The following is a 26472-nucleotide window of genomic DNA, read 5'->3' as shown; positions in this document are numbered from 1 at the left end:
ATGTTGAAATTCAGCTTGCGCGTTTGGGTGCTATGGTGGCTCTGTGCAGGTAATTTTATGTTGCATTATTTTTTATTTGGGTCGTATCTCTGCTAGCTGGAACTGTTTTGCCTATTTCACTACTTTGTACACCACTGTAACACATATTTACTTTCAGATTGTGTCTTTTAAGCCTCATAATTGCCACATTATTTTTACAATCAATGTATCATGAAATGGTCTGAATGTGTTAGTATTGCTGCCTTGAATTCTGGCCACTTTAGATTCAGCCAAACTTTAAAATAAGTCATCTTCTATAGTTTTCTATTTTTTGTTTTGTATCATCTCACATGTTATTGACCTTGTGTTGTACTCCAGAGAAGTATAAATTTGTCTTTGTTGTTTTGGATTGTTTTAAGAAGTGTTGGTTTTAATTTGTCTCACCAGGTGCACTCTCAAAGACTTTAACAGGATGTGAACAGCAGCCCTGCCAAAATGGTGGTGTGTGTGAGAGTCACGATGGAGGTTTCCAATGCCTTTGCTCCAAACAGAGCCTAAATGGTCGTTTGTACGGAGGAGAGAACTGCACAATTGCACTCTCAGGCTGCGACAACAACCAGTGTGAAAACGGAGGAATATGTTCTCCCTTACTTGTCAACAATCAGCACAATTACACGTGCTTCTGCCTTGCTGGCTTTACAGGCTCTCGTTGCCAGACCGCCACCACTTTCTCATTTGAGTCCAGAGGCTACATGTACATAGAAACTCAGCTTCTGGACCCAGAGGCTCCTCTAAATGTGACATTCAGCTTCAGGACAGCAAGATCAGTTGGCACACTTTGGCAGCACAGAGTGGATGACCTGCTCCTCAGAATCGAGTTAAAAGATGGACGTCTGAGCCTCCGCAGCCTCAGAGGTCAAGGCCCCAGCATCCTGGTTCAGGAGCTGCCAGAGAACTTGTCAGACAGCAAGTGGCACACAGTAGAAGCATCTCTGGGTGGCGAGGTCAGCCTCATCAAACTGCTCTGCACAGAAGGGAGCTGCACCAGAGAATTCAGCACTGATGTCCCGCTGCTAGAGCAAGCCTCAGCCCTCCCTGATCCAGGAACGGTTCGTCAAGGCCTCTTCATAGGTGTAGTTGGGAGGAATTGGGGTTTGAGCAGTGCAGAGGATGAAGAAGAAAACCCTCCTGCTTTTCTAGGTTGCTTTAGGGATGTGTTTGTAGGTTCACATCTGGTTTTGCCCGTGGTTCCACCTGAAGAGTCAGATGCCCAGGCAAATATCACTGTGGGCTGCAGCGACAAAGACAAGTGCGATGAAAGTCCGTGTCAGAATCGAGGGCGCTGTGTGAGCCAGGGCTGGAGGAGCTACACGTGTGAGTGCCAGAGGCCATATGAGGGACAAAACTGTGGTGAAGGTAAGGAAACACACTTATATTCACACCTAAACACCACTGCATGTTATTGCTTCTTTCACCTGGTGAAAACCCTGATCCCACAACAACCAAAATTACTTGTATAGTTAGGATTTAGTCACTGTGACTGTGTGATGAATAATTTTCAAAGGGTGACTTTTTCCTTAACAATACCTCAAGATTGTTGGCTGGCTTTTGTATCTTCTATAAATGCACCATTTAAATTACACAACTAATAACAAAATCACAGCAAAAAAAAACACAAAAGTCAAGTCAAGATCAACCCTTGTCACTTCAATCATGGAATCCAAAAAGAGAGAGCCTCCCTGCAGGACGTTAAAGTTAGTCAGTAGACATGAAAGAAGCTTACAGAGCTGGTGGAAATAGCGCAGTTATATAATTAGGAGGCATCCAGCAACACCTGGGCTGAGGATTAGAAAAACGTGTGTTTTAGTAGCTCAGCTGAAGCTCCTTTACTTTGAAAAATCAGGAGTCACGCTAAGCAGAGTTCCTTGGACCGCAGGTGCCCTAAACTGCCTTCTCTTTGAGAGTGAACACACAACACAGTGCATAACGCCACCTGACAGTCAGGACATGCTGCTTTGTCAGGACTGGTGACTCCTATTGCGTAGTGCATAGCTTAGCCTAACTTGACAGGGAAACATGTCTGTTTACCTTCAAATTTAAAAAAATACACCCGTCAGCACCTTCTAGTCTTATACACGAACATTGATGGGGTTGTGTCATTGTCATGTTTGATGGTCCACCAGGGGTCTAGATGTTATTTGGAAAAACTAAAAATATCGAACTGTTTATTACCGCCTGTAAAAATGTTGGCTGCTTAATTTTTTTTCCTCCTGTACAGAGCCAAAAATAGCTTCTTTTTGTTATGCTAAGCTAACCTTGTGCTAGCTATAGTTTTAAGGTATAAGGGCAGAAGCATGCATTGTGGCACTCTCCTCTGCTAACTCTGAAGATATTGTTAGCCTCGTAGCATAGTTGCCTAAAAAAAATTATAATAAAATAAACCAAATATATAAACAATCAAAATAAAACTGGCATAGAAATCAGATTATTAAGAGTGATAAATAAAAAAAATACATAAGACCGTGTTTTTTTTTCTTCTTTTCTGAAATTTTTAAAATGAGGCTAATGATACGTAATATGCACATTTCCCTTATTTTCATGACAGTATATTACTAATGAATTTATGTATCAAGGTTGTGTTTATGTTTTAACTACATTTGACTATCATGACCACTGACCGCGCATGAATACACATCATTTCACAAAAAGTGGTGCTAAAATAGCACCTGTTTCAAGAACACTTAATGTTGGTGACATTTTTTGGAGCCTGCCAAACATAATACACATTAAACTTACTATCAAAAGACTGCACTTTACAGTCTGACAGCATCTTGTTTGCCTTAATCTAAACACCAACAGCTATGAAAGATCTTTACTCTTCGTGTACGCCGCGAGGGCTGCTCTTACTAACAGTTGTTTACTAAATTTGTAAACAACTCAATCATTATCTTCAAATTTTGCGGAAGAAAATAAGAGCTCGTGAAAAAAATCAACATTAAAAAAAATCATGTATTGAAGTCATTTGGTTCAGGTGTATCGTGATTCAAAGGTATGGCCTTTGTACTGTTACATGGAGGAGGCAGGCTGTATGACTAATGCTGCAGTCAGTCAGAAGAGAAGGTCTTATTATTTTGGCTTCATTTTTGGTGGTCTGTTAATTTTTTTTCCCCTCCTGGTGTCCACACAGAGTACGTCACTGCAAGATTTGGAAACAAAGACCAGGAGAGTTACGCCCTCTTCTCATTAGACGATGTCCCGGGTGACTCTGTGACTGTTTCCATGTTTATTCGCACCAGACAGACCAGTGGCATGCTCCTCATCATGTCTAACACCACCAGCCAGTACCTCCGTCTGTGGCTGCAAGATGGCAAGGTCCAAGTTCAAGTCAACAACTTTGAGACCTTTACCGGCCGGGCTTCGGTCAATGATGGCCATTTTCATCTAGTGACTGTGAAGCTGGAAAACAAGGAGGCCATCCTGTTCCAGTCTGCCCAGATCCAGGGCTCCATGCCCATACGGCCTGTCCATGCTCATCATGGGGATCTGGTTTTCGTTGGGGGGCTGCCCGACTCCAGGGCCTCTGCCTCGTTTGGTGGCTACTTCAAAGGATGTGTCCAGGACCTGAGAGTAAACAGCAAACGACTGCAGTTTTACCCAATTGCATCTTTTGTGGAATCTTACAGCCTGGAGCAACTCATCAATGTTGCCCAAGGGTGCAGCAGTGATAACGCCTGTGCTGTGAGTGACATCAGTGCCGTCCTGACCAGGGATTTGTCTTAAGTGACATTTTCCAGCTGCACTAAAAACATTGTAAAACTGACAACTTTTTCTCTTCCACAGATTAACCCTTGTCTAAACGGAGGAGTATGCTACTCCATGTGGGACGATTTCATCTGTAACTGCCCCCCAAACACTGCAGGGCGACGCTGCCAGGAGGTGAAATGGTGTGAACTGTCGCCCTGTCCAGCAGCTGCTGTTTGTCGACCTCGATCCCAGGGCTTTGAGTGTGAGTGTCCTGAGATGATCACTATTCGAAGCCAAGAAAGAACATTAACCTAAAAGTACTTGACTGTGTGATTCAGGCGTCTCAGACCTCTTAAAAATGTGTTATTGTAATGTCATTACAGCCATCATTGTTGTTCCTATCCAAAACTCAAAGCACTGCAAGAAAAAGACTTCACAGTAAATATGCTGGCCTTCTTATGTAGTGTCTTATTTCTGCTGAGGGTTTGTATCTACTTAAGGGAACTCTCAGTGGTGGGGAGTCCCTTTAGGACACTCTGCTGAGGCACTGATTAATTACAGGTTGGCTGATTACAGGAGGGAACAGAGTTAAAGCAGGGATCTTACATGGGATTCCTCTAAGACATGCTAAGCCCAGGTCAGATTAAGTCCACCGCCACATGCCTGCAGAAGTTCAAGACGACAAGTCTTCCTGGAAAAAAAAAAAAAAAACATGTTCAGTTGGACAAGTTATGGTCATTTTTATTGTTTGCGTTTTTCATTTTCTTGTCTGGTTTTGAGTTGATATAAGCTTGGTTAGTGAATACAAAGTGTCATAATCAGCCATTTTATATTAAGAATTAAGTAAAATTTATGATAACGCATGCTGGAGGTTGTTTGGAAATTTCAATCTAAATTCCACTAAACAGGCAGTTCAAATTATTAAACACTTGCTAAGATTTAAATTCTTATATTCAGACTCATATATATATACATAAATATATATATATATATATATATATATATATATATATATATATATATATATATATATATATATATATATATATATATTCTTTTATTTGTAGTTTGTTTACTTGTTTCTAATCTCTAATCAAGAGGAGAGCAGAGCGTGTAGCTTCGCAAAACATGTAAATATGGGTGACACCTACAAACAAAGCAGCATCAAGATCAGCATCTTTATTTTCCATTTGTTTTTGGGCAAAAAAGTTTGATTCAAGTATTAAACAAAGGTAAGAACGTCTGCCAACATGACAAATGGACAAAATAAGGCAATTATGAGGCTTCTGATAAAAACACTGAGTAGTTTATCAATACACAGATCAATCATATTTGCCAGATTTGGCTAAAATATGATACTAACACCAAATTAAGAGCTGTTTGGGAGCCACAACAGCCAGCTCTTCGTTGGGAGCTGGGCTAAATGAACCAGCTCTCTTAAAAAAAATAAACTTCCCATCAGTGCCCGTTAGAATTAGTCCATGTGTGATATTTGACATTTGATACCTTGAAGTTTTTTGGATGAGACAAGAGACTGTGTCTCTTATTAGGACAATTTCACTCAAGAATATGTCAAAAGCAGTCTCTATTTCAGTTTTTGTGGTGTTTTTTTACTTTTTGAGTTTATAAAGTCTTAATATGAATGAAACTGTCTGACCTAAAGATTAAGTGTTGTGCACTTGATGTTGCTGATCTCATTGACACAGACAGGTGCTGTTACTATAATGGGTACTACACTTTGGTACTAGTGTAGATTAAACACAAAATGAAACTGTAAAAAGTAACTCGAAGTTTGAGTTCATCCAAGATCTTTCTTGTCTCTCCTCCAGGTTTGTCCAATGTGACTTTCCGGACAGGAAGCAGCGTTTTGCAATACCGAAGCAATGGGAGGATCAAGCAAAGTCTCAGGAGCGTCTCTCTCAGTTTTCGGACAAGACAGAACGCTGCCACCTTGCTGCACGCGCAAAAAGACTCAGACTACCTCACCATATCCCTCCAAGACTCTAATGTGGTCATGGAGCTCCAGGCTGACAAGTCTAGCAAGACCACAATTCAAAGCCAAGGCCCCATCAATGATGGAGAGTGGCACACTGTGGAGCTCAGCATGGAGAAACCGTTAACCTCAGCCTCCAGGTGGGTCATGGTTATAGATGGAGACAAGGAAGAGCTCAGTGTGTCTGAAACAGCTGCAGGGAACCTGGACTTTCTGAAGCGAGGGGCAAACATCTTTCTGGGAGGACTCGGCTTGGATGCTGGACTCAGCATGTCTGGATGTCTGGGCACAGTTGAGATTGGGGGTCTTCCTCTTCCCTTTCACTCGGACACAGAGCTGAACCTACCCAGACCTCAAGAGGATCAGTTTGTGAGGGTCAACGCAAACGCCGCCCCACATCATGGCTGCTGGGGATCCAATGTGTGTCTCCCAAACCCTTGTACCAACGAGGGTGTGTGTGAAGACATATTTGACCTTCATCACTGCAAGTGTCCTTCAGAGTGGACAGGACCGTTGTGTCAAGACCCAACAGATGCCTGCATCTCCAGCCCATGTGTCAACGGCAACTGCACCAGCCTACAAGGTGGATTCAAGTGTGTGTGTGAGCTGGGGTACAGCGGTGACCTGTGTGAAACGGAGGTTGATATGTGTGAAGACAGCAGTTGCAGTGAAGGAGCCACATGCATCAAAGGACTAACAAGCTACGCATGTCTCTGTCCTCAGAATATGACCGGCCAATACTGCGAGTGAGTTCTTAGTAAATTAACATCTTTTTAACAATAAACCAGCAGCATCAAAAACATCTGGAGAGTAGGAGGCCCTGAATTGTACTGATCTGCAAACTGGTGTCTTCCACAGGGAGAAAATTCCTGACATTCCCTGGTACATCGAGGCGAGCCCGTGAGTACTTTTTTAATCTGTCTCTATACAAATCAATTATTCCAACAGGTGAAAAAAGGTGTGAACGTTTATCACTCATCAAAACCTACACAGCTGAATACGGTTAAAATAGTGTTTTCTGACCCTGCCTGAACATGGTCTGTGTTTTTCTGGGTGGTCAGACTTCCTCAGCTGCCTACATCAACATGCGCAGGAACAAGATGGGCCTACAGCTGCTATAATGGTGGGAACTGCTCAGACACAGACGACACCTGTTACTGCCTGCCTGGTTTCACTGGACTGTGGTAAGAAACACTTCACGATACTTATTACTCCTTGCTTTCCGCAGGTCATGAACCTGATGTTTATTGGCAAAGGGGATCAGCCCCAAAGAGCCCCACTTGGGGTTATAAGAAATACAGGATTCATAAATTGTCTGAAGACAATTTTAAAATTTGGAACAATTTGTTATTTTTAAAAGTAAGAAATATCTCAGTTGTTTTTTTTAAGGAAAACTTACCAAAATGAGAATAGATAGGAGCCGCTATGGTCAATATTCTTAGATAGTCCTTGTATCAAGTTTCAGATTTAAAAAGTTTTGCTTTGGCAAACTAAAGAAAGCCTACATTTTATTGTCCTTTAGTTTGTACATTTTTAGTCTTCAATGTTGTTTATGAAATGCATATTAGGAAGCTGTCAAAAGAAGAAATAATGAACTAGCTATTAATGACAGAAATCTTTAAGCAGTTAAAGAGAATATTTTAGCTGCACTTCATAAACTGAAATCTAAGTGTTTGTGTATTATTTTTAATTGAAAAGAGTCTCATTAGACTTTATATAAGCCACACTCACCTGACAATTCCAGAAAAAATCTCTTAATTCAAATTTATAAAAAGTTTTATTGGAAAGACAAAAAAATCATACCTGAACAGCTCAATAATTTATAACAGAAAATCTCCCAAAGAGGTGAGTTTAAGGTTGTCAAGTTTCTTGAATTCATCCATTCTCAGTAAAGGAAACTTAACAAGTACATTTTTTTCATACCTCATTGCCAGTTTTTATTTTACTTTTTACTTTTTACTTTTTACAAGCAATGTGGAAGCAATTTTTTTTGTTTTAATATATTGAAATGAGACATTTTGTGAACTTGACATGTGCATTTAGCTCATACGTGTAATAATAAATTACTTCATAAAAATGAGATGGTTTAAATTGCTTAGATTTCAGTTTTTGCAGTGTGTAGTTGACAGAACAGACTGAATATTGGGCTAAAATTCATGAGGTGGCTGAAAGCATCTCTCAGTGCCCTGTTGTTTCTGAAAGTGAGGAGGACTCCACTGCCCCCTTCTGGCCAAAAATGTGCTACTGAAGTTAAAGTTTTGAGCTGAAACTTTGAGTTGATAAGTGTGCAATAAAACACCGTTAACAGGTGTCCCGGAGTAATCATAATCATCATTCACCCTTGTAGTTTAACCAAAGTACATCTTAGTGATGGAAAAATGATTTCAAAACTTTTTTCTTTTAGTTTTACAATCTGTCCTTTACCTTCCAGGTGTGAGCGTGATGTGGACGAATGCGCCTCGGCGCCGTGTATGCACGGAGGCTTCTGTATAAACTACGTCAACAGTTTTGAGTGTGTGTGTGAGATGAATTACTCAGGGGTCCACTGCCAAATAGACGTCAGTGATTTCTATTTATACCTCTTCTTGGGCCTGTGGCAGAACCTCTTCCAGCTGGTGTCCTACCTTGTGATACGCCTGGACGATGAGCCAGAAATTGAATGGGCATTCCATGAGAACGAATAGACCTCTCCTACGATGAATAGACCGTTCATATGTTACATCCGATACAAACTGTAAGGCTAAACTTGGCACCTGAAGGTCAAACGCGGCCACTTCTGAAAAATGAATGCATGGACTTTATATTATAGCAGGGATCTCCAACTCCTACCCTGGAGGGCCGGGAGGCTGCAGGTTTTCTTTCCGACCAAAAACTCCACCAGCTGATTTCACTGATTACCTCACCTTCAAACGGGGAGCAGGGACTAATCAGTGAAATCAGCTGGGTAGGAGTTGGAGATCCCTGCTTTATAGGGACGAGAGAGACACTCCATCTACTCCACTGTTTTGTCTTTCGATTGGTATGAATCACTTTAATGATTTTCCCTGACATTAGGAGGAAACACATTAAGGTACATTGTGTAAAATGGGGATATCTAGCAGACAGACTATAGACTAAAATGCTAGCTCACCTGATATGTTCCACAAGCAATGGTGGCCTTTGAGGACGAGAAGCTGCTGCTTAACTTTTTAATTTAACTCAAATTCTTTTGCACACAACCACTCTTTTTCATCTTTTAAAAACAAAAACGGCATGTAGCCCTTACTTTGACTCATATATAACTTTATTCTACAGAAAAAGAAATTTGTCACAGCAAATTTCTGCTAATGTTGACTTAACACGACAGACTGTACCTTCAGTAGATTTATGGTCTGAGTTGGAGGCCTCTGGTCATTGAGGTGGATCTTACAGGTATGTATCTACTAGAAATTAAATAGCACCTCAATTACAAGAACAGAGCTCTAGCTTCATTCAGAGCCAAACGACTGTGTTTCAAAACTCGGACGATCAGAAAATGGAGTTCAATTCAATAAACATTTTATTGAATTCCTTCACTAGATCTAAAGAAACAGGGGCTAGTTTTAATAAAGAAACACAAACATATTTTATTGTACTCAGTGTTCTGACAAGGTCAGAAATGTGTCTGTTGTGAACAAACTTGTGAAACAGTGAAAACTGCATCATAGCATTACATGAAATTTGTTTCTACCTGGTTCTTGTACTGAAATGAGCTCAGCGGAGAGCCTTTGTGCCTTATGTTTCCACTTTTTCTCCAGAGCACTGCGTTCTAATCAGTGAATGTTTTGTAACTGTTCAGGGATTCAGTATTATATAATTATATAAAGTTATATCTTGGGTATTTATAAATATGTGTTTAGGAAGCTGTGTAATTGGAAATATGTTTGTAACAAATATAAAAAGATAAAGTCTGCTCTTCATACATCTTATTTTGAACCTGATCAGTACAGCTATTTAATGAATAAATTCTTAAATCATTTGTGAAGTTTACTCGATTTTCATTCTGATTTCTGTAATTTGCAAACTTTCCAACCTTAAATAACCCATCTTCCTTACAATGATCACACAGGGTCCATTCAGTCATCTGATGAACTTATCTGAATGACGCAAAAGTGAGCTTCACATGTGCTAATAAAGTAAAGAGAAAATGGAAAAACTTCAACACACACAGTATGAGCTCAGATCATATGTGACAGGAGCTACATTCACGGCCCTGTACACATGCGGACTCCAGTCAACAAAGCTGTTTTAATATAACTCTTATACAAGGACTGTGAAGAGTCAGTGCACCTGATAAAGACTGACATACTCCTAACAAGGTCCTTCAGTGTCACCCACAGTGCATTTCACAGTACAGTAGAGCTGCTTGCACCAACTAGCGGTCTCCTTCCTGGACCAGAGCAGCACATGTCAGCAGTTCATACTAACACACAGCTTTGTGCGTTATTTGTCAGCCTTGTTCGTGCAGCTTACATTCACAGAGCTCTTTGTAGATCCTTTTGCGAATTTTTGGTATGTCCTTCTGAGAAAACTGCACAGCTTTGTCCAGGGCAAGACATCTGGAATACTGAAAAGGAGAAAAAAGTACAGTGTGAAAATGTATGACAAAGCAATTCAAATCCCCAGATCTGAGAATAACTGTGTGAAAATACAAAAGCATGATGGTACCTCCAAGACAAAAACTCCACAGTCGTTCTCATTGGACTGTAGCGGAACTTTCTGGAAAGGACAGCAGGGGGAGTCGAGAGACAGTCAGTGAGTGTGTCAGGTGCTCTTGTTGTCCATCAATAACAGGTCATCATAGAAATACATTTGTAGAAAGTACCTCATCAGAAGACACCGCCCAGCCTTTTTCAAACGCTGTTTGTTTTCTCTCCTTTGCTTCTGTCATTAAGTATTTCAGGATGTTCTGATCAAAGCATAAAGAAAAACATGGTTTTAATGAGCTTCATGTGGAATTAAAGTCCCTTCAATACATGCATGGTACTGCTCAACATTTCTTGCTATTGTAAAAAGTAGGAGTAGGATGCAATGAGTGTAAAAGCACACATCGACACTTTAAGCTAAGGACACCCTGGAAAAAAAAAAGTTCTTTTCACATCGGGATGAGACAGTGTGCAGACACATATGCTATGACCACGGTACAGTTCCTGCAATTTAGTTTTAATAGTCTAATAACATCAGTTGTGCTGAGCAGAGTTTATTTATGATCTGTCTTATAAAGTCAGCACATTGTATTTGTCTTGTAGGAAACGTCCTTGTACATGTTTTCATCAAAACACAGTAACACTCCTTCTGCTCTTAATTGTAAATAACCAAAAACACACACCAAAAACCTGACAGAGCATTTTGAGCTGTGAGATCACACCCAAGAATTAACTAAACATAAATAGTCCAAGTGTGAGGGATTCCTCAGAACAAATGAGGACAATGCTGGAATGATATTCAAATCTGCTTTTACCCTTGCAATCTTCTGAAGTGCATGCCCTGTGGAGTCATACATGCAGATCTTCTTTCGGACAAGGTCAGCTGTCACCAAGCACCAGTGTACTTCCAGGTGGATTGGCACCAAAAGCAAATTCTTCGAAAACAAATCCACCTGTGCAAGAATGATGAGGTTGAAGCCCAAAACTCTGCTCTGACTTGGAGTTTAATTCTACGTTTTAATCTGCACATGAAATAAGAATCTCTGTTAAAAAAACTATTAGTGGTAGAAGTGATCATATATCATGTTGTGGACCTGACCTGCTTCGTCCATCTCTTTACACCATCATATCCTTTTGTCATGAGCTGCCTGTGGAAGAAGCTGTTGAGGAAATGCACCTAAGAGAGAAGAAAATAAACTTATAAAAAAAAAACATCAAAAAAGAAATTACAGTTGTGTGTGTGTTTTTATCATGTCGGATCGTGATGAACAACCTGTAAATTAATATAAACCTGAGCCCAACAGCATTTATACCTTGTGATGGGCAGATTCCATAATCAGTTCACCGTACATGTTCATCACCTTCAAATGAAACAAAAATATGTGAGATTATTTTTCTACTCAAGAATACTGAAACAATATCATTTAAGTGAAAGGTGGAAGTTAACCTGGTCATTAAGCCAGTTTTGATCTGCCAGTGTGGACAAGTCATCCAGGGTCAGTGAGTGTTTTTTGTAGACCACCCTAAAGGAGGGAGCAGGTTTCCGAAGTACTGCAGATCTATATTTGGCCACCTCTGAGAATATAAAATCTCTCCTGCACAGAAAGAAAAACGAAATCCCAGTGATTGGTCCTGATAAAAGCATCACACACACACACACACTTAGGGGGACCTTTCACATTGAGACCTCCGACAGCACAGACCTCCACCAAGGATACTGTGATTGTCACCAACACTTTGGTCCTACTTTAATGTTATACTCCCCTTGAGCAGACTGTCTGCTACAATTTGGTGTTAGTTGCAGGTTTGTATGATAATTTGTTACCTGGCAGTGTTGAAAATGATGATGACCCAGTACATGTTTCATATTCCAGATCTTAGTATCCAGAATATTTCTAGGATCTGGAACAAACTTTTACATCTGTCAGAAATTATGGTGACCTTGTCTTGTGTTGTTTTGCAAAGCAATCTGACCATTTATGGTGGAGATATATACACATATGGTGAAAACGGCCCTATCTCACAATGATAAAGAATCCTTTAGGGAAAAAAGTCCTGGATCCAGACGGTAATCTGAATCACCCCCAAAATTCAATCACCTCTTCCTTATCTCATTTTGAACAGTTCCTGAAAATTTCATCAAGATCTGTTGGTCAATTTTTGAGTTACAAACAAACAAAAAAACAAATAAACAAACAAACAGACAAACTCCCAAAAACATAACCTCCTTGGTGGAGGTTATGATATGGTACTGACATTTAGTATCGGTCCCCAACAGTACCAATTTTCAGTACTTTTGTTTTTGTTTTTGTTTATGTGGTAATGAATAATTTTTTTAATAACAAAACCTCAAAGTTTTTTTAATCTAACATATTTATTTCTCAATATATAAACTTGCAATGCTGTGTTCATCTGTGTTAATGGCTACTGATCTCTCCATGGAAAATCACCCACTCTTCCACTCCATCACAGTCACAAGGATGCAGTTGGGTACCAAACATATGGTACAATTACAGTACCACTACACACTAAACTAAAACCTCCACTTTTTGTGTCACTAAGTCTTCATCAAACAAACAGAGCAAACATCTTTTATAATGGTTGACAAAAAAAGATATACCTGTCAGTGAAGTCAGTGCTGTGCCTCTGCCTCAGATGAGTCAATACTTCTTTCGTTTGCAGTGGGATAAAACTGCCATACATGCTGTAGAAGTCATCAAGAAATCCTGGAAAAACATTGAACACTGTTAATCTCTAGTGGTACGGACAAAACAGATCACTAGGAGACAAAAATAAGAGGAAAATTGTCAGATAAAAACATCTACCATGGATTTCTTTGGTCAGAATTTTAGGGCTGACATCAGCTTGAGAGGACGTTCTCTTTCTGGAGGTAATCTTCTCGTTTGCTTTGGTGTTTGTGGTCCGATCCTGACATGGAGTAACAGGTGTCATCTGTCCTAATGGGCTGTCGATTTCAGACCTCCGAGGTGACACCACTGTTTTTATGTCTTTTAAATTTGTTGTTGAGGGTGAAAGAGGTTTGACAGCATGGGGCTCTTCTAAAGAATCAGTCCTTTTAATCGGCTCTAACAAAGTGTCTTCTTTTTGAGGAGGCACAGTTTCACCGACGTTACCTGAGGAAGCATTAGTGTCCATCAGCAGGTTCTGTGAGGAGCTCAGGAGAGGGGGTGTCTCTGTTGGACTGATGGATTCAGACTGGCTGAGCAGAAAATTCTTTTCTCTGAGTGGCTCCTCCGACTCTCCGTTACCACACACACGACTCGAGGTTCCAACCTCTGCATTATTCATATGTGGTGTGTGAAATGCTAGAGCTTTTATTTTGCTTTTCAATGATTGTGTCTTTACACTGCGGCAGGAGCCAGGGCTTGCACAAGCTTGTTTTTTTGTTCTATGGACCCGCGAATTGCACTTAACTTTCCACCTCCTCCACATCCAGAGTTGTAATTTAAAGTACAAGCGCCTTTTAGCTCGCCTGGAGAGGTGAGAAACCCCCTTAATGGAAGACATTAATCGCTTCTTTTTTTCGAGGCGTTTTGCTCGGCCCTGGTCGCTCTTTGTCCGATGCATGTGGGAGCGTCTGATTTGACTGATGGATGTAGGGTCACATGGGGGCATGGGTTTGAGGGTTTTCTTGCAGCTGCTGAAAATGCAGGTCCAAATGAGGCATTCACTCTGCACTCATACTGAATCTGGATTTTAGTTAGTTTTCTTCAGAAAACATGAAAAGACTCACTTTTCAGGTCATAGCCCACCTTCTCCGGACTATGAATCTGTTACCTCAGATCGGAAGCTGCACCCCAAGTTAGTCGAGTCACAGTATCTGATGCTGATGGATATAACGTCTGCACTATGACATGATTTTATAGCTTTCTCAGCTTCTCAGTCTTGTTTTACTCCACCTCTGGTGGTTTCTTCTGTGGAGTACTGAATAGTCCAAACATCTGCAGCAAAACAGAATTGATGTGTTATCACATGTATGGTTAACATTTTGATTCAAACAGTTTAAAAGCAACACATATTTTTTCACACAAAATTTGGATGGATGACTCGTCTACCTTGTGGATGAAAAAGGAGGACTAGCTTAAGTGTGTAGATGTTTCTGGAGGAGCAAGTTTCTTCTACTGTTCTCTTCAAGCTTTGTTTTAAAAAATAAATAAATAACTCCGTATTGAAGGTTACTGGGTATACATTCCATCATCAGGTGATAAAATAGGTAAAGACTCTGGCTAGTTAGATTAGGAACCTGTTATCAAAGTGTTTCGTTATAAGTATAACACTGAAAAAGCCACAGTGGAGAAAAATATGAACCTTTAGTCTCATTTAATTTTCCTTTCAGTTTTTGAGAGATAAATGTTAAAAATCGAAGGTAATAATTGCTGGATGAGTGGATCATCTCATAACCTCATTAACCAACGTTAGTATAAACCAATCGAACTCTGTGACAACCATTTTCACTCGTGTTTGAGTAGAAGTTAACCACTCTCAGATGTGTAAATCATACATCTGATAAAAGCTTTTCCCTGCAGTTTAGAGACCACAGAACCAGTGAGCCAGTGTAATACACGGGTAAGGTTTGATATGAATGTTTGGTTTTCTCCGGGCTTTAGATCACATACAGCTTAAAGTTCCTGCATTTTTACGGGTTATATTCCTGGCACGTGTTTCCAAGCAGACAGTTCTGGAGACAGAGCGACCATAGCGTGTTTTACAGTCACCAACTGTGGGTAACAAATGGAGAGGAGATAGACTTACCGTTTCTGTGTTGTTTTCTCAATGGAACTCCGCAGTGGGATTAATAAATGGATAGAAAAATGTCAAAGTACTGTGTTATCATTCCCTTTCTCCCATTGTATATCTTACTTTTTGGTTTAAGCCACGATATTCAGCCCGTTTGACTCTCAACCGAGCATCTAAACACACAACCAAATACTCTGCACGTAAAGAGGCGCATGTTGATGGCGTCGCTAAAGCGCAGACCAATCAGAGTGAACCATGAAATACTTGTTGATTCCGGACAAATTCAGCGCGTCTCTTTGTTAAACGACCCTCTAGAGGGGACTAAAGGTGAAACAGAAACGGTCTCACTCTTGTATACTATCCAATTCACAACTCGTGATTTAAAATGAGATTATCGACACTAGAATCGCTGAAAAGCAATTTTTCAGAATCCATGGACGACACCGGCAAATCCAGTTTTCGGCAGTCCCTAACATTACGCCAGCCGGCAATAGATAAGCAGCAACATTTGGGGCTTCTTCTTGAAGAAAACCATGTCTTGGATTTATTTTGTTGTATTGACGGACACTGAAGTTGGACGATCTAAAGGGGAACGACAAGATGCTCTTCTGTTCGTCAAAATTAATGTGTCTTACTTTTGAACTTAACTATAAGCTACGCACTTACATGAACCTGTGTTATTCGTTTACTGCTCCATTAATCCATAATGAGTAGTCATTTTCGTTTTGTCCTCTTATTCTATTACTCATTCTTTTGTGACCTTGGGATCCAGGATTTTGTCCTTTTAAAAAAAATAAACGTTGTGAGGCAGCCAACAACAACAACAACAAATAATAATAATAACAATAATAAAAATAATAATAATTATAATTATAATAATTAAAATTATAATAATTAAAATTTATATATATATATATATATATATATATATATATATATATATATATATATATATATATATAATGTGTGTCTGTGTCTTCAAGGAAACACAGGAAACATTTATTTTTACACATTTAAAACACAAGTTACACAGCCAGCTGTAGTTTTCTCCTGTTTTTTTATTTATGTATTTGTTTGTATGTATTTTGTCCAAACAAGCAGGAGCTTTGAGATCAGTCCCACCTTTACTCAGGTTGGCTCCCACAACACAACAAAAGCTTTCAAAGTCAACCTTCTTAAGAGGACACTTTTAACCTTTTGAAACAAAAATCAAGTTTAGTTAAATTTAAAAAATAAATAGAGAAAAATAACAACAACAACTAAATAAACAATAATATAATCTTCATGGTGCATGAGCAAGAGGACTTTTCACCTCTGTAGTTGCTCAAGTATCAAAATGTATCCAAAATATTTTACAGCATAGCAAGACAGATAGTTGACAATAGCAAAAAAGTACAGGATTTTTCTATAATAGTTTGTCTGTATTGTTTATTTAATCTTGTATATCAAATGTCTCATGCCATTATCCTGGAATACAATAAAAAATAAAATTTGTCTTTAATTATCTGGAGATACAACTTATTTTAATGAAATGAAAAAAAAATGTATCGGGAAATCCAGGATACAAAGCAACACTTATTTAGGCCTGTTTATATGTTTTTGTTGTAATATTGCAACTGTAGGAATATGACTGTATCACTAAGTGTCACATGGAAGAATCAGTTCATAAACCTAAAATTGAATGTATACTTAGGTCTGTCATACAATCCAAAATGGACCTAATAGGTTTAGTATCTGCATATGCATAATGCAAAACATACTGTAGCACAGATGCAGAAACATCAAGTGTCATTTTTTTTTATGTTCACTTGCAAATATGGCTCACAGGAGAAAAGGGAGAAATGCGTTCAGACAATTTTCCACACACCATGAAATTGTTTGAAGTCATCTGTGGATGTATAGACACATTAATTACCAGAAGAAGAAAAAAAAACAGAGAAAAGATCATTCTTTGAAATTAAGGAAACAGAAACACATACAATATATTTCAGTGTTGTCTCCTCAGGGAGCTGTTGACCTGGAGCAACATTTGCGTAATGTGCTGAAAGTCTAACAATAAGTAAATATATGAGCAGCTGCAGCAATGTCCCAGTTCTAACTATGCCCCCCTGTTTGTAAACATTCTCTTTCCACAAAGTCTCATTGAGCAAGTTGTGAATCCTTGCTAGCACTGGAGTTCTGCTCGCATGTGGAGCGAGACAGCTTTTAGACATGTTTATACACAAAGTTTAACACTTTCAGTGAAGTGTCTAGTTTCAGATTTATCTATTTCACTTGATAAAACACAGACAGTTGACATGCTTCAGCCTGAGTCACTACTGTGAACCACCAGTACTTTAATCCAGAAAGTTCTCTCCATGGTGGCCTTTGTCTGCATACATTTGCTTTGGCAACAGAGAACAACCTACGCGTGACACAGGAGTCAGTGGGGACGATCATGGTGTTTGACTTGGCTCCGTTTTCATGTTTGAGGTACCATTTATATACACCTCATACTGCTGGAGCACGTCCTCTCCTTCATACCTTTACCAGCTCTGGTTCTTCTTGCATGTGCATTTCTTGCAGACATGAATCTCCTGGGCTTCTCTGTGGTACTGGTTCTGCTGGTGGGTGCGTGGGCTCAGGTCAATGTTCTGCAACCCGAGTGCGATTCCCCTGAGGCAGAGGAGGCTGCTCTGGTGGCTCGGGACTACATCAATGCCCAGCACAATCGCGGCTACAAATACGATCTGAACAGGATTGAGGACATCAAAGTCTATACCACAGTAAGTCAGCTGGTCTGGGGTCTGCGTAGATCCAGGATTAGACATTTGTGGTGGAAGTTACCCCTTTTTGTTCCTTGTTTTTCATTTTTGAGCTGGTAACTTGGGAAGCAAAATATAAGAAAATCATTGTTTGCAAAACACAACCATAGAATTTAAAGTATAAAAATGTGAGATGTGATAAAATTGGCTGTTTTAAATTAAAAAAAAAAGAGAGAGTGAAGAAGAACAGAACAGAAATCAATCAGCCATGCTTGAAAATATGTTAAAATTTCACATTTATGAGGATTTATTAACTTGTTTTTGGTTTGTGTATTCTAAATGATACAGCTTAGAGCAGAACTTTGCACATCTGATGTAAAAAAACAAAACAAAAAAAAACAAAGGGGATACTTACTTTTTTCTTAGCCCATGGGAGAGAGCACATATGTCCTGGAAATTGAGCTGCTGGAGACAGAGTGCCATGTACTGGATCCTACACCTCTTGCCAACTGCACAGTCAGACCCAAAGTGCTGACGGTAAGATGTTACAACATAAGGCTCTTTTGGCCAACCTTAGAGGCTGTTCTTACACTTGAACTGTAACTTTGTGTCTCCTCAGGCAATAGAAGGAGACTGTGATGTGGTCCTGAAGAAGGTTGGGGGAGCTCTGGCTGTAACAGCATTCAAATGTAAAACAGAAGGTAAAACTTTCTCATTTGACACCTGTCAAAAACACACACCTGCTCTCCCACCATACATGAGCATACTTGCATGTGTCTGTCTTTTGTGAAATATAGGATCAACAGAGGACTTGTGTGTGGGCTGTCCGACCCTCCTTCCCCTCAATCAGACTGATGCAGTGGACTTTGTCCATGCCTCTTTGGTCACTGTTAACAATATCACTGTAAACGCAACATACGTTCTTCACGAGATTGGGCGGATGTCAACACAGGTTGATTTTGAGTATAGTTTGATTATCTTAAAGTTTTTGTGCACAAACACAATACAACTTGTGTATGAGAACATCTACCAATCACAACCCTTGTTTCAGGTGGTGTCTGGTGGGGCAATCTTTTTGGCAGAATATGTTATAGTTGAGGCCAATTGTACTGATGGTCTCTGCCTACCCTTGCAAGGTGCTATGGCTGTAAGTATACTAAGTATTAGGTTTGAGCAAAAAAAAAAAAAAAAAAAGGAAAATTAAATTACAAAGAGATTCTCATACTCCCAACTGTTGGGCTTTCTTTAAAACTGTATTTTTTTTTCCTCAACAAGACACGTGGTATCTGTTATGCCAAGGGTGTACCTGCTGACCACACAGTCGACTGTAGGATGTTTGCTTTTCAGGTAAAATGATCCATTAAAAACAATGAAATTTTGCTTTAAAATACGTCATTTACTTAAATACATTACTGGAGTTTTTTTTTAACTATGCATTACTTTGTAAACCCTTCTAGATGACTAGTGGCAACAACACGGCAACTGCACATCCAGCTGTGCTACCAGTGGTCCATGAACCCAGACAGCCGCGCAATGGCAGTCAGACAAGTCTAGGATTCCACAAACTGCCAACTATCCACAACCCTGAACGGAACACCTATCTGTCAGATGAATCAGAAGAAGACTCAGAAGAAGTTGTACCTGTAGACCCTGCAGCTGCTGGCACCCCTGCCCTTCCTGCCCCAGATGCTGATTTACATCTTCCAGATGCTTCTCCTCCAGATGCCGCTGCTCCTCTTCAAAATGCCACTGCTCCTCTTCCAGATGATGCTCATCCTCCAGTTGCTGCTCCTCTTGCAACTGATGACAGCTCCTCTGCCTCAGATGATCCCCGAAGCAAGGAGCACCCTCCTATGTTTAAGAGAGATCTTGTTGCTGCATCTGCTGCTGCATCTCCAGTTGATCAAATTGTTCTCAAACCAATATGCCCAGGGAGGGTCAGGCTCTTTTAAGTGGTCATGTCCTACACACATTTTGTTACTGCATCTTAGACCTACTCTGGTACAGTACAGGTTTAACTTGTGACTGAAACGGTAACATGAGCGTGTCCTGTAATAGGAAGATGTAACCACTGTAAGACTCCTAAAACAAAATCACTTATCTAAAACTTAAAACTGCATCATATGTCAGCAAACTGCATTGCAAAAAAGTTACATTTATAAAAAATAAAGTATTAGAAAAACAATCATGTTGGTGCTGTTAAATAAATCTTAAGATTCCACTTTGGATGTTTTTTATGTCGTGTTTTATCCTTTAAAGCAGGGATCTCAAACTCATGCCATGGAGGGCCAAGAGGCTGCAGGTTTTCTTTCCAACCAAAAACTCCACCAGTTGATTTCACTGATTACCTCTCCTTTAAGTAGAGAGCAGGGGCTAATCAGTGAAATCAGCTGGTGGAGTTTTTGGTTGGAAAGAAAACCTGCAGCATCTTGGCCCTCCATGGCACGAGTTTGAGATCCCTGCTTTAAATGTTCTGCAAAACTTCTGCTTCACTTAATTCACACAAGTCTGAGGGACAGAGTTACCTTAGTTATTTTTCAACAGTGATGAGCGTAAACTGATAGCCTGTACACACAAAAACACTAGAGCCAATTCCATTCACTCACACATGCCATATCAGAGGAATTGCAAAACAGTGCTTTTTTTTCCCAATTGTGTTGACTCACACCAAGGACATTCTTGTGAACTCATTGAGATTTCCACTAATAGATTTCCCATGAACTCAAAAGAAGAGTGTCCCTGTGAAACCGCCATGTACAACACCCAACAATTAATTTAAACAGATAATTCAGATTAAACTTGACATTAAAACTTGTTTCTTCACATCAAATATAATCTTAACAAAGTAACTTCCTAAATCTGTCTCTTTCTTATCAAGACCAGTTTTAATGAATGGGTAATTCTGAGTGGTATTTACTTTAATGGGTCAATGTTCAGGAAGTAGCAGTTCATGGGAATGCAAAACAAGCAAGACAAATAAGTCCGACAAGGGCATTGCCCCTTTGATTCTACACAGCGTAAAGCCAGTACCAAGTTTATACCCGTCAACTTTGAAACAGGTCAACCTGAGGTTAAAAAAGTTCTTCATCCTTGACACTTCGGTCCAGACAGGATAGATCAAAACAATATTGTGCTTGCCCATTCATACCACCAAAATGCAACCTCAGGCGCGAAAAAGATCCAAAATCTGTTTGAAGGAGATACTTAAAGCAATAAAAGGCAAAAAGCAATGCTCAATTTCAATATTTTTAATCACACTGAAGACCCCTTATCTCTGTGTTCCGCCATCTTCTTCACTGGGTTGGTAAAATCCTGCAAGAAGCAAACATTAGTTAAATGTTTGTATGGTATGAGAAACATTTAAAAGTTATGACTACATACCATTTTGTGGTTCATCAGCAGCAGGACTCCACTGCTGAAATGCTTCTGGGTGAACAAAAGGAGGAACATTTTGACCTGAGCTATCAGGGGCCATTGGTTTCGAGAAGTCAGGGAACTGAGGCTTCAAATCATCTGTACCGGACGAGGGATCCTGAGGTAAAGGCACAAAATGAGGGCCAGTTGGGGCAGAGATGTGCCACAAGGAGCCTGATTCATCACCATTTCTCGTCATGTCGTTCATATTTTCAGGTGACGGATTGGACATTCCTTCTCCAAGCCATTCAGGTTGTTGTGGGTTTTGGGGATGCTGCGGTTTATAACTTTGATGGTGTGCATCATGAATGAGGTCTGTGGAAGGCAGAGGAGATCTGTTGAAGCCATTAGACTCCCTGCCTGGTGGGCCGTGCGGGAGAAGCACAAAACTCTGGGGTTCAGGATTAGCATTATTCGCTGGCTGATGATTGGGTTCTTGTAGGGTTCTGACTGAAGGTTGTGGTGGCAAGGAATGGCTGTGATCAGTAAATCCTTGAGAATTTTGTAAAAGGTATCGAAGGAGCTTATTACGGTTAGGATCACCTATAACTTGAGGGAGTTTTGCTCCGGAGTCACTGGATTTGATGTCAGATGGCCTTTGTTCCTTGGATACTATTTCAGCACTGGTCACTGGGTGTTGAAAGACCTGATTGACTTGACCCTTACCCAGAGCCTGTGATTGAGAGGGTACAATGTAATGAGCTGGTAGTTGGCTTTGTGGAAACTTCAGACCCTCATGCTGTGGTAGATATGCTGGATAAGGGTGCACTGGATGAGGTACAATGTAAATCTGTTTTTGAGTTGTTGGCTTGCTAGGGTCACTTCCTTTCAAGGCATCTGGTGGCTGATGAAACTGATGATTCCCCTTCACAGATAGGGACTGAGATGAAACAGATGTGGAAGATGGAGGAGCTTCAGGTGATGTGTCAGTTGACTTCTGAGGAAAGGGAGCTGAAACCAAGCCTTGGTCAGACCCAGAGTAAAACACTGAGGGGAGAAATGGCAGACCTGAATAGAACTGAGGAGTCTCTTTTGCAGGTAAGATATGGTGGAGGTGTTGATGAAAAGCAATTTGAACACAGCAGCTAGACAACCCAGATGGACAGTATTGGGGACAATACACAGGTGGCTTATGAAGTGGGGTTTGTGGGTCTGTGCCTCCTTTACTTGGCTTTTGATTGTCAGGAGTGCTGGGCAAGGAGCTGGCCTGATGATGGTCCTTTATGGAAGTATCAGGGGGTAATGTTACATACTCAGGGTACTGTGGCTGCTGAGGATTTTTGACAGTTGAGATGTTGTCATCTGTACCCGCACCAGGCTTTGGATGTTCACTCTTAGAAGAGGAAGGCTTTGAGACAGCAGTTAGCTGATCTGAGGGCCCTGGTTGGGAGTAGAAAGGGTAACTGTAGGGGTATCCATAGGGATAGTGGTAGGGGTAGAATGGCTTGTATTGAGGTAAATGGGGCCCTTCAGGCTTCTGAGGCTCTTTCTGGTGCAGGGGTTCTTTCGGTCCTGTAGCTGGTTGTTTCCCAAAGTCTGGCTTAGGGTAAAGTGGATACTGATAAACTGCAAACTGGTTTTCATGGCTCTGAGTGAGTGCAGGCTTAGATGGCTGTGAAGTTTCTGCAGCACCTGCAGGCTTTTCAGCTGGTGGATTTTTAGTTTGAGGCTGGTGGAAAAAGTAGGGGTGGTAGAATGATGGGTAAACTGGACTTTGATGCACTTGAGGCTGTGCAGGTTTTTCAGCAGCCAGTTGGTGGTCATGCAACTGTTGGTGCACCTGGCTTTGTGGGGCTTCAGGCTGTGAAGGTTTTTGAACAGTAGCTGGCTTTTTAGCTGGTGGTTCTTCATGGTCTTGTTTAGGGAAAAATGGCCACTGCACTTGGCCTTTAGGGGCTTCAGGCTGCGGGGCTTGTTGGGGCTTCACAGCAGCAGGATTTTTAGAATCTTGCCCAGGGTGGAAATGGTATGGATAAAGGTAGAATTGCTGGTGCCCTTGGCCCTGAGGGGTCTCTGGCTGTTGTGGCTTTGCAGCACTGGTAGGATGTTTTTCGGTTGCTGTCACAGGGTAAGAGGGGAAATTGTAGGAGACTGCTTTGTTTTCAGACTCTGATTGAGAATAGAATGGGTAGAGATAGAAAGGATATGGCTGATTTACCTGACCCTTTGGGGCAGCAGGTTTTGATGGTTTTTGAGCTGCAGCTGGCTTTTCAGGTTCTTGCTGGGAGACAAATGATTGTTGAATTTGGCCCTTAGGGGCTTGAGGCTGTGAGGGTTTTGAAGCAGGTGGGGGCAGGGGATAGTAGGGATACTGGTAGGACAGCTGCTGATCTTGGCCTTTGGGAGCCACTGGCTGTTTGACAGGGGGGTCAACTGGATGCTGAGCAGGTGGAGGCAGGGGATAGTAGGGATACTGGTAGGACAGCTGCTGATCTTGGCCTTTGGGGGCCACTGGCTGTTTGACAGGGGGGTCAACTGGATGCTGAGCAGGTGGAGGCAGGGGATAGTAGGGATACTGGTAGGACAGCTGCTGATCTTGGCCTTTGGGGGCCGCTGGCTGTTTGACAGGGGGATCAACTGGATGCTGAGCAGGTGGAGGCAGGGGATAGTAGGGATACTGGTAGGACAGCTGCTGATCTTGGCCTTTGGGGGCCACTGGCTGTTTGACAGGGGGGTCAACTGGATGCTGAGCAGGTGGAGGCAGGGGATAGTAGGGATACTGGTAGGACAGCTGCTGATCTTGGCCTTTGGGGGCCACTGGCTGTTTGACAGGGGGATCAACTGGATGCTGAGCAGGTGGAGGCAGGGGATAGTAGGGATACTGGTAGAACAGCTGCTGATCTTGGCCTTTGGGGGCCGCTGGCTGTTTGACAGGGGGATCAACTGGATGCTGAGCAGGTGGAGGCAGGGGATAGTAGGGATACTGGTAGAACAGCTGCTGATCTTGGCCTTTGGGGGCCACTGGCTGTTTTACAGAGGGGTCAACTGGCTGCTGAGGTTTTCCAACATTTTTCCCTGTTTCAGGAGGAGAAACAGGCTTTTCTGCAGGTTTAGAATCTGGTTTACCAGGTATGACGTAATTGGGGTATGAGGGAAAGTAAGAATGTTGATCAATGATTTGTGGGGCTTGATTTTCCTTTGACTGGGCTGGAGGATGCATCCCTTTGCTTGGCACTTTTTGTTGCGGATCCTTCACTGAATATTTTGTTTGTTCAGTCCCAGCCGGTGGCAATGACGGGCAGGAAATTTTTATTTCTCCATCTCCAGCCAGCTCCAGTGTGTACATTCCATCCTAGAGCACAGTATATCGGGAGTTATGATCTTTTTTTCTTGTAAGAGAAGGAAATTCAGAGTTTGAGCAAGTTGTTCCATACCACTTCCTGTAGGCAGGGTGCAAAGTGAACAGAGATGACCACGCCTTCAGGATGTGCGACAACACCAAAGCGACAGGTTGATGAGGCAGTCATAAGGGGCTTCCAGTCACCAGATACTGTAAGGAAACACAAAAGGAGCGTATTAAAATATGTGCTGAATACTCAATGGCATTACTCTTACATAAGACAGTTAAACAAGTGTTACATGGGTATTTAAACTTACAAGACTGTAAAATGCACAGTGTGTCATTGCTTTGATAACGTTTGTTTCTGAACAGGAACATTTCTTACACTTCACTTTTATTTTGTCAGTAGACATGGTCCATTCTGTTTTCACTATCATGCCCTCGGCATGGCAGGTAACCAGTGGAGGGTTAGGTGAAGACTGCCTCATCAAAGGGCACGACATCCTCACTGGTAAACCCCACCAGCGCAATGGCAGGACATAAGTGTCCTCCTGGAATCAAGAGAAATGTTTACAAAAGATGTTTGTGTTTGTTTTTCTCAAACACACATTCCTGTCAGAACAGAGGATCTCACCTGAAGGGAGACAAAGCAGCCATCGTAAGGGGCCACTAAAACCAAGTCTTTCCTTGTTGACTGGATGGAGTAGCCACAGCTCTGCGGTAGCTTGTTTAGGGGCAGAGGAGACAGGCGACTTCCTGAAGTGAATGAGACAAACTTGAGTTTTCTTCATGCACAAAGCTACTAAGCTTAGGTCAGTTATTGTGTTATACTGGGAGCTTACCCCTGTCCACAAACAACAAAGATCCAGGATAAGAAGCGGCATCTTGAACCTGAAGCTTCATGGAGTCTTTGGTACATTCAACCTTTGGTTCCATTTTAAGGAGTTGTTCCACGGCTGAGTTGTCTTGCTTCTGCTCTGAAAAGCTATTAATCTGTCCTTTATGCTGAGTGGACCCCTCCCAACCTTCAAAGATAGTTTAATATATGTTCAACGAAGCAAACTGTCCCCACACAGATATAGTTAAGCTCAAATAGTCATATCTACACATTTTTCTGGTGAAAACAAATTTCAGCTTTACATACCCATGTCTGCCAGGTAATCCTTGTCAACTCCTGGTAAATTCTTCATGGGCTCAGTTTCACCAACTCCAACAACTTGGCTCTTATTTTTACCTATCAAGAGTCTTCCATGGTGCAGCTCAGGACTTCTCATTTGAATATGGGCAAGTGTATGATTTCCCATCGATTTATCCAATGCTTTTAACTTTGTCAGTCCTCTGCCATGACAAAAAGAAGTTGAGACTAGAAACAGTCCTACACATATTACAATGTTTGTACGCAAGTACAGTATCGCAGGCTCTTCACACGCCATTAAAAGAACAAAAAGAAGGACTGCACAAGCTGAATGCTTTAGCAGTGACCTGCAAAACACCAAAAATGCTCCACAAGGACTGAACCCTACGCTTAGTTTGATTACAGCTCATCAACACCTGGTCACAGCAAGTGTTGCCATTTATGCAATTAGGGGTGGAGCATCATTTTGAGGCAGCGACTGCCAGTTTGACTTACTAGGGTTCTTTGTCACTTGTTAGGCCTCCAGTCACATGTTTCGATTGTGATTTTATCAGTATCTCTTATATGTGTTCTCTGAATGCAACAAGAATATTTTTTCCTGATCCTTTGTGATAAAAAAAAAGCTTGATAATTTAATTTTGTTAACAGTGTTATTTCAGACATTAAATGCTAAATCATCTTTGGGTGATTTTGGGATATGTTGTTTACATGCATCATTTGGGTCTTGGTCTACCAGCCTTTGCTCCCACTGGCACATGTCG

The 26472-nt window shown here is 41.1% G+C and overlaps 4 protein-coding genes across 6 annotated transcripts; 2 read left to right on the top strand and 2 right to left on the bottom strand.

Moving 5' to 3' along the window:
• On the top strand, nt 1–8400 carry LOC141804484 (protein crumbs homolog 1-like). Its single transcript, XM_074688932.1, has 8 exons — nt 1–49; nt 427–1395; nt 3167–3717; nt 3820–3985; nt 5553–6462; nt 6575–6616; nt 6778–6900; nt 8148–8400. Exons 1-8 carry the CDS (start codon nt 1–3, stop codon nt 8398–8400), a joined length of 3063 nt encoding a protein of 1020 aa, XP_074545033.1.
• Nucleotides 8401–8798: 398 nt separating this feature from the next.
• Nucleotides 8799–15352, bottom strand: LOC141804485 (sentrin-specific protease 5-like). The gene is made up of 10 exons (XM_074688933.1): nt 15154–15352; nt 13206–14342; nt 13001–13106; nt 11828–11975; nt 11694–11741; nt 11480–11557; nt 11196–11333; nt 10560–10643; nt 10403–10453; nt 8799–10301 (listed from the first exon to the last, which is right to left on the bottom strand). The coding sequence occupies exons 2-10, from the start codon at nt 14014–14016 to the stop codon at nt 10185–10187; spliced, it is 1581 nt and encodes a 526-aa protein (XP_074545034.1). The 5' UTR covers nt 14017–14342; nt 15154–15352; the 3' UTR covers nt 8799–10184.
• Nucleotides 15351–19970, top strand: LOC141804486 (alpha-2-HS-glycoprotein-like). Of its 3 annotated transcripts, none has more exons than XM_074688934.1 (8): nt 15351–15465; nt 17704–17903; nt 18309–18419; nt 18502–18583; nt 18680–18834; nt 18934–19029; nt 19158–19229; nt 19340–19970. In XM_074688934.1, the coding sequence occupies exons 1-8, from the start codon at nt 15351–15353 to the stop codon at nt 19832–19834; spliced, it is 1326 nt and encodes a 441-aa protein (XP_074545035.1). In that variant the 3' UTR covers nt 19835–19970. The 3 variants fall into 3 exon arrangements, with proteins under 3 accessions (XP_074545035.1, XP_074545036.1, XP_074545038.1); XM_074688935.1 differs by lacking the exon at nt 15351–15465 and adding an exon at nt 16124–17603; XM_074688937.1 differs by lacking the exon at nt 15351–15465 and adding an exon at nt 16124–17610.
• A 1128-nt stretch (nt 19971–21098) lies between these two features.
• Nucleotides 21099–26135, bottom strand: LOC141804719 (uncharacterized). The gene is made up of 7 exons (XM_074689326.1): nt 25721–26135; nt 25419–25601; nt 25211–25332; nt 24962–25127; nt 24671–24786; nt 21264–24588; nt 21099–21194 (listed from the first exon to the last, which is right to left on the bottom strand). Exons 1-7 carry the CDS (start codon nt 26007–26009, stop codon nt 21151–21153), a joined length of 4245 nt encoding a protein of 1414 aa, XP_074545427.1. The 5' UTR covers nt 26010–26135; the 3' UTR covers nt 21099–21150.
• Nucleotides 26136–26472: the final 337 nt, after the last annotated feature.

Source organism: Halichoeres trimaculatus, unplaced genomic scaffold, assembly GCF_033239565.1.
Source record: "Halichoeres trimaculatus isolate MK-OKI-2021-1 unplaced genomic scaffold, fHalTri1.1 fHalTri1_scaffold_15, whole genome shotgun sequence".
NCBI lineage: Eukaryota > Metazoa > Chordata > Actinopteri > Labriformes > Labridae > Halichoeres > Halichoeres trimaculatus.
This window is presented reverse-complemented; position numbering and strand designations above follow the sequence as displayed.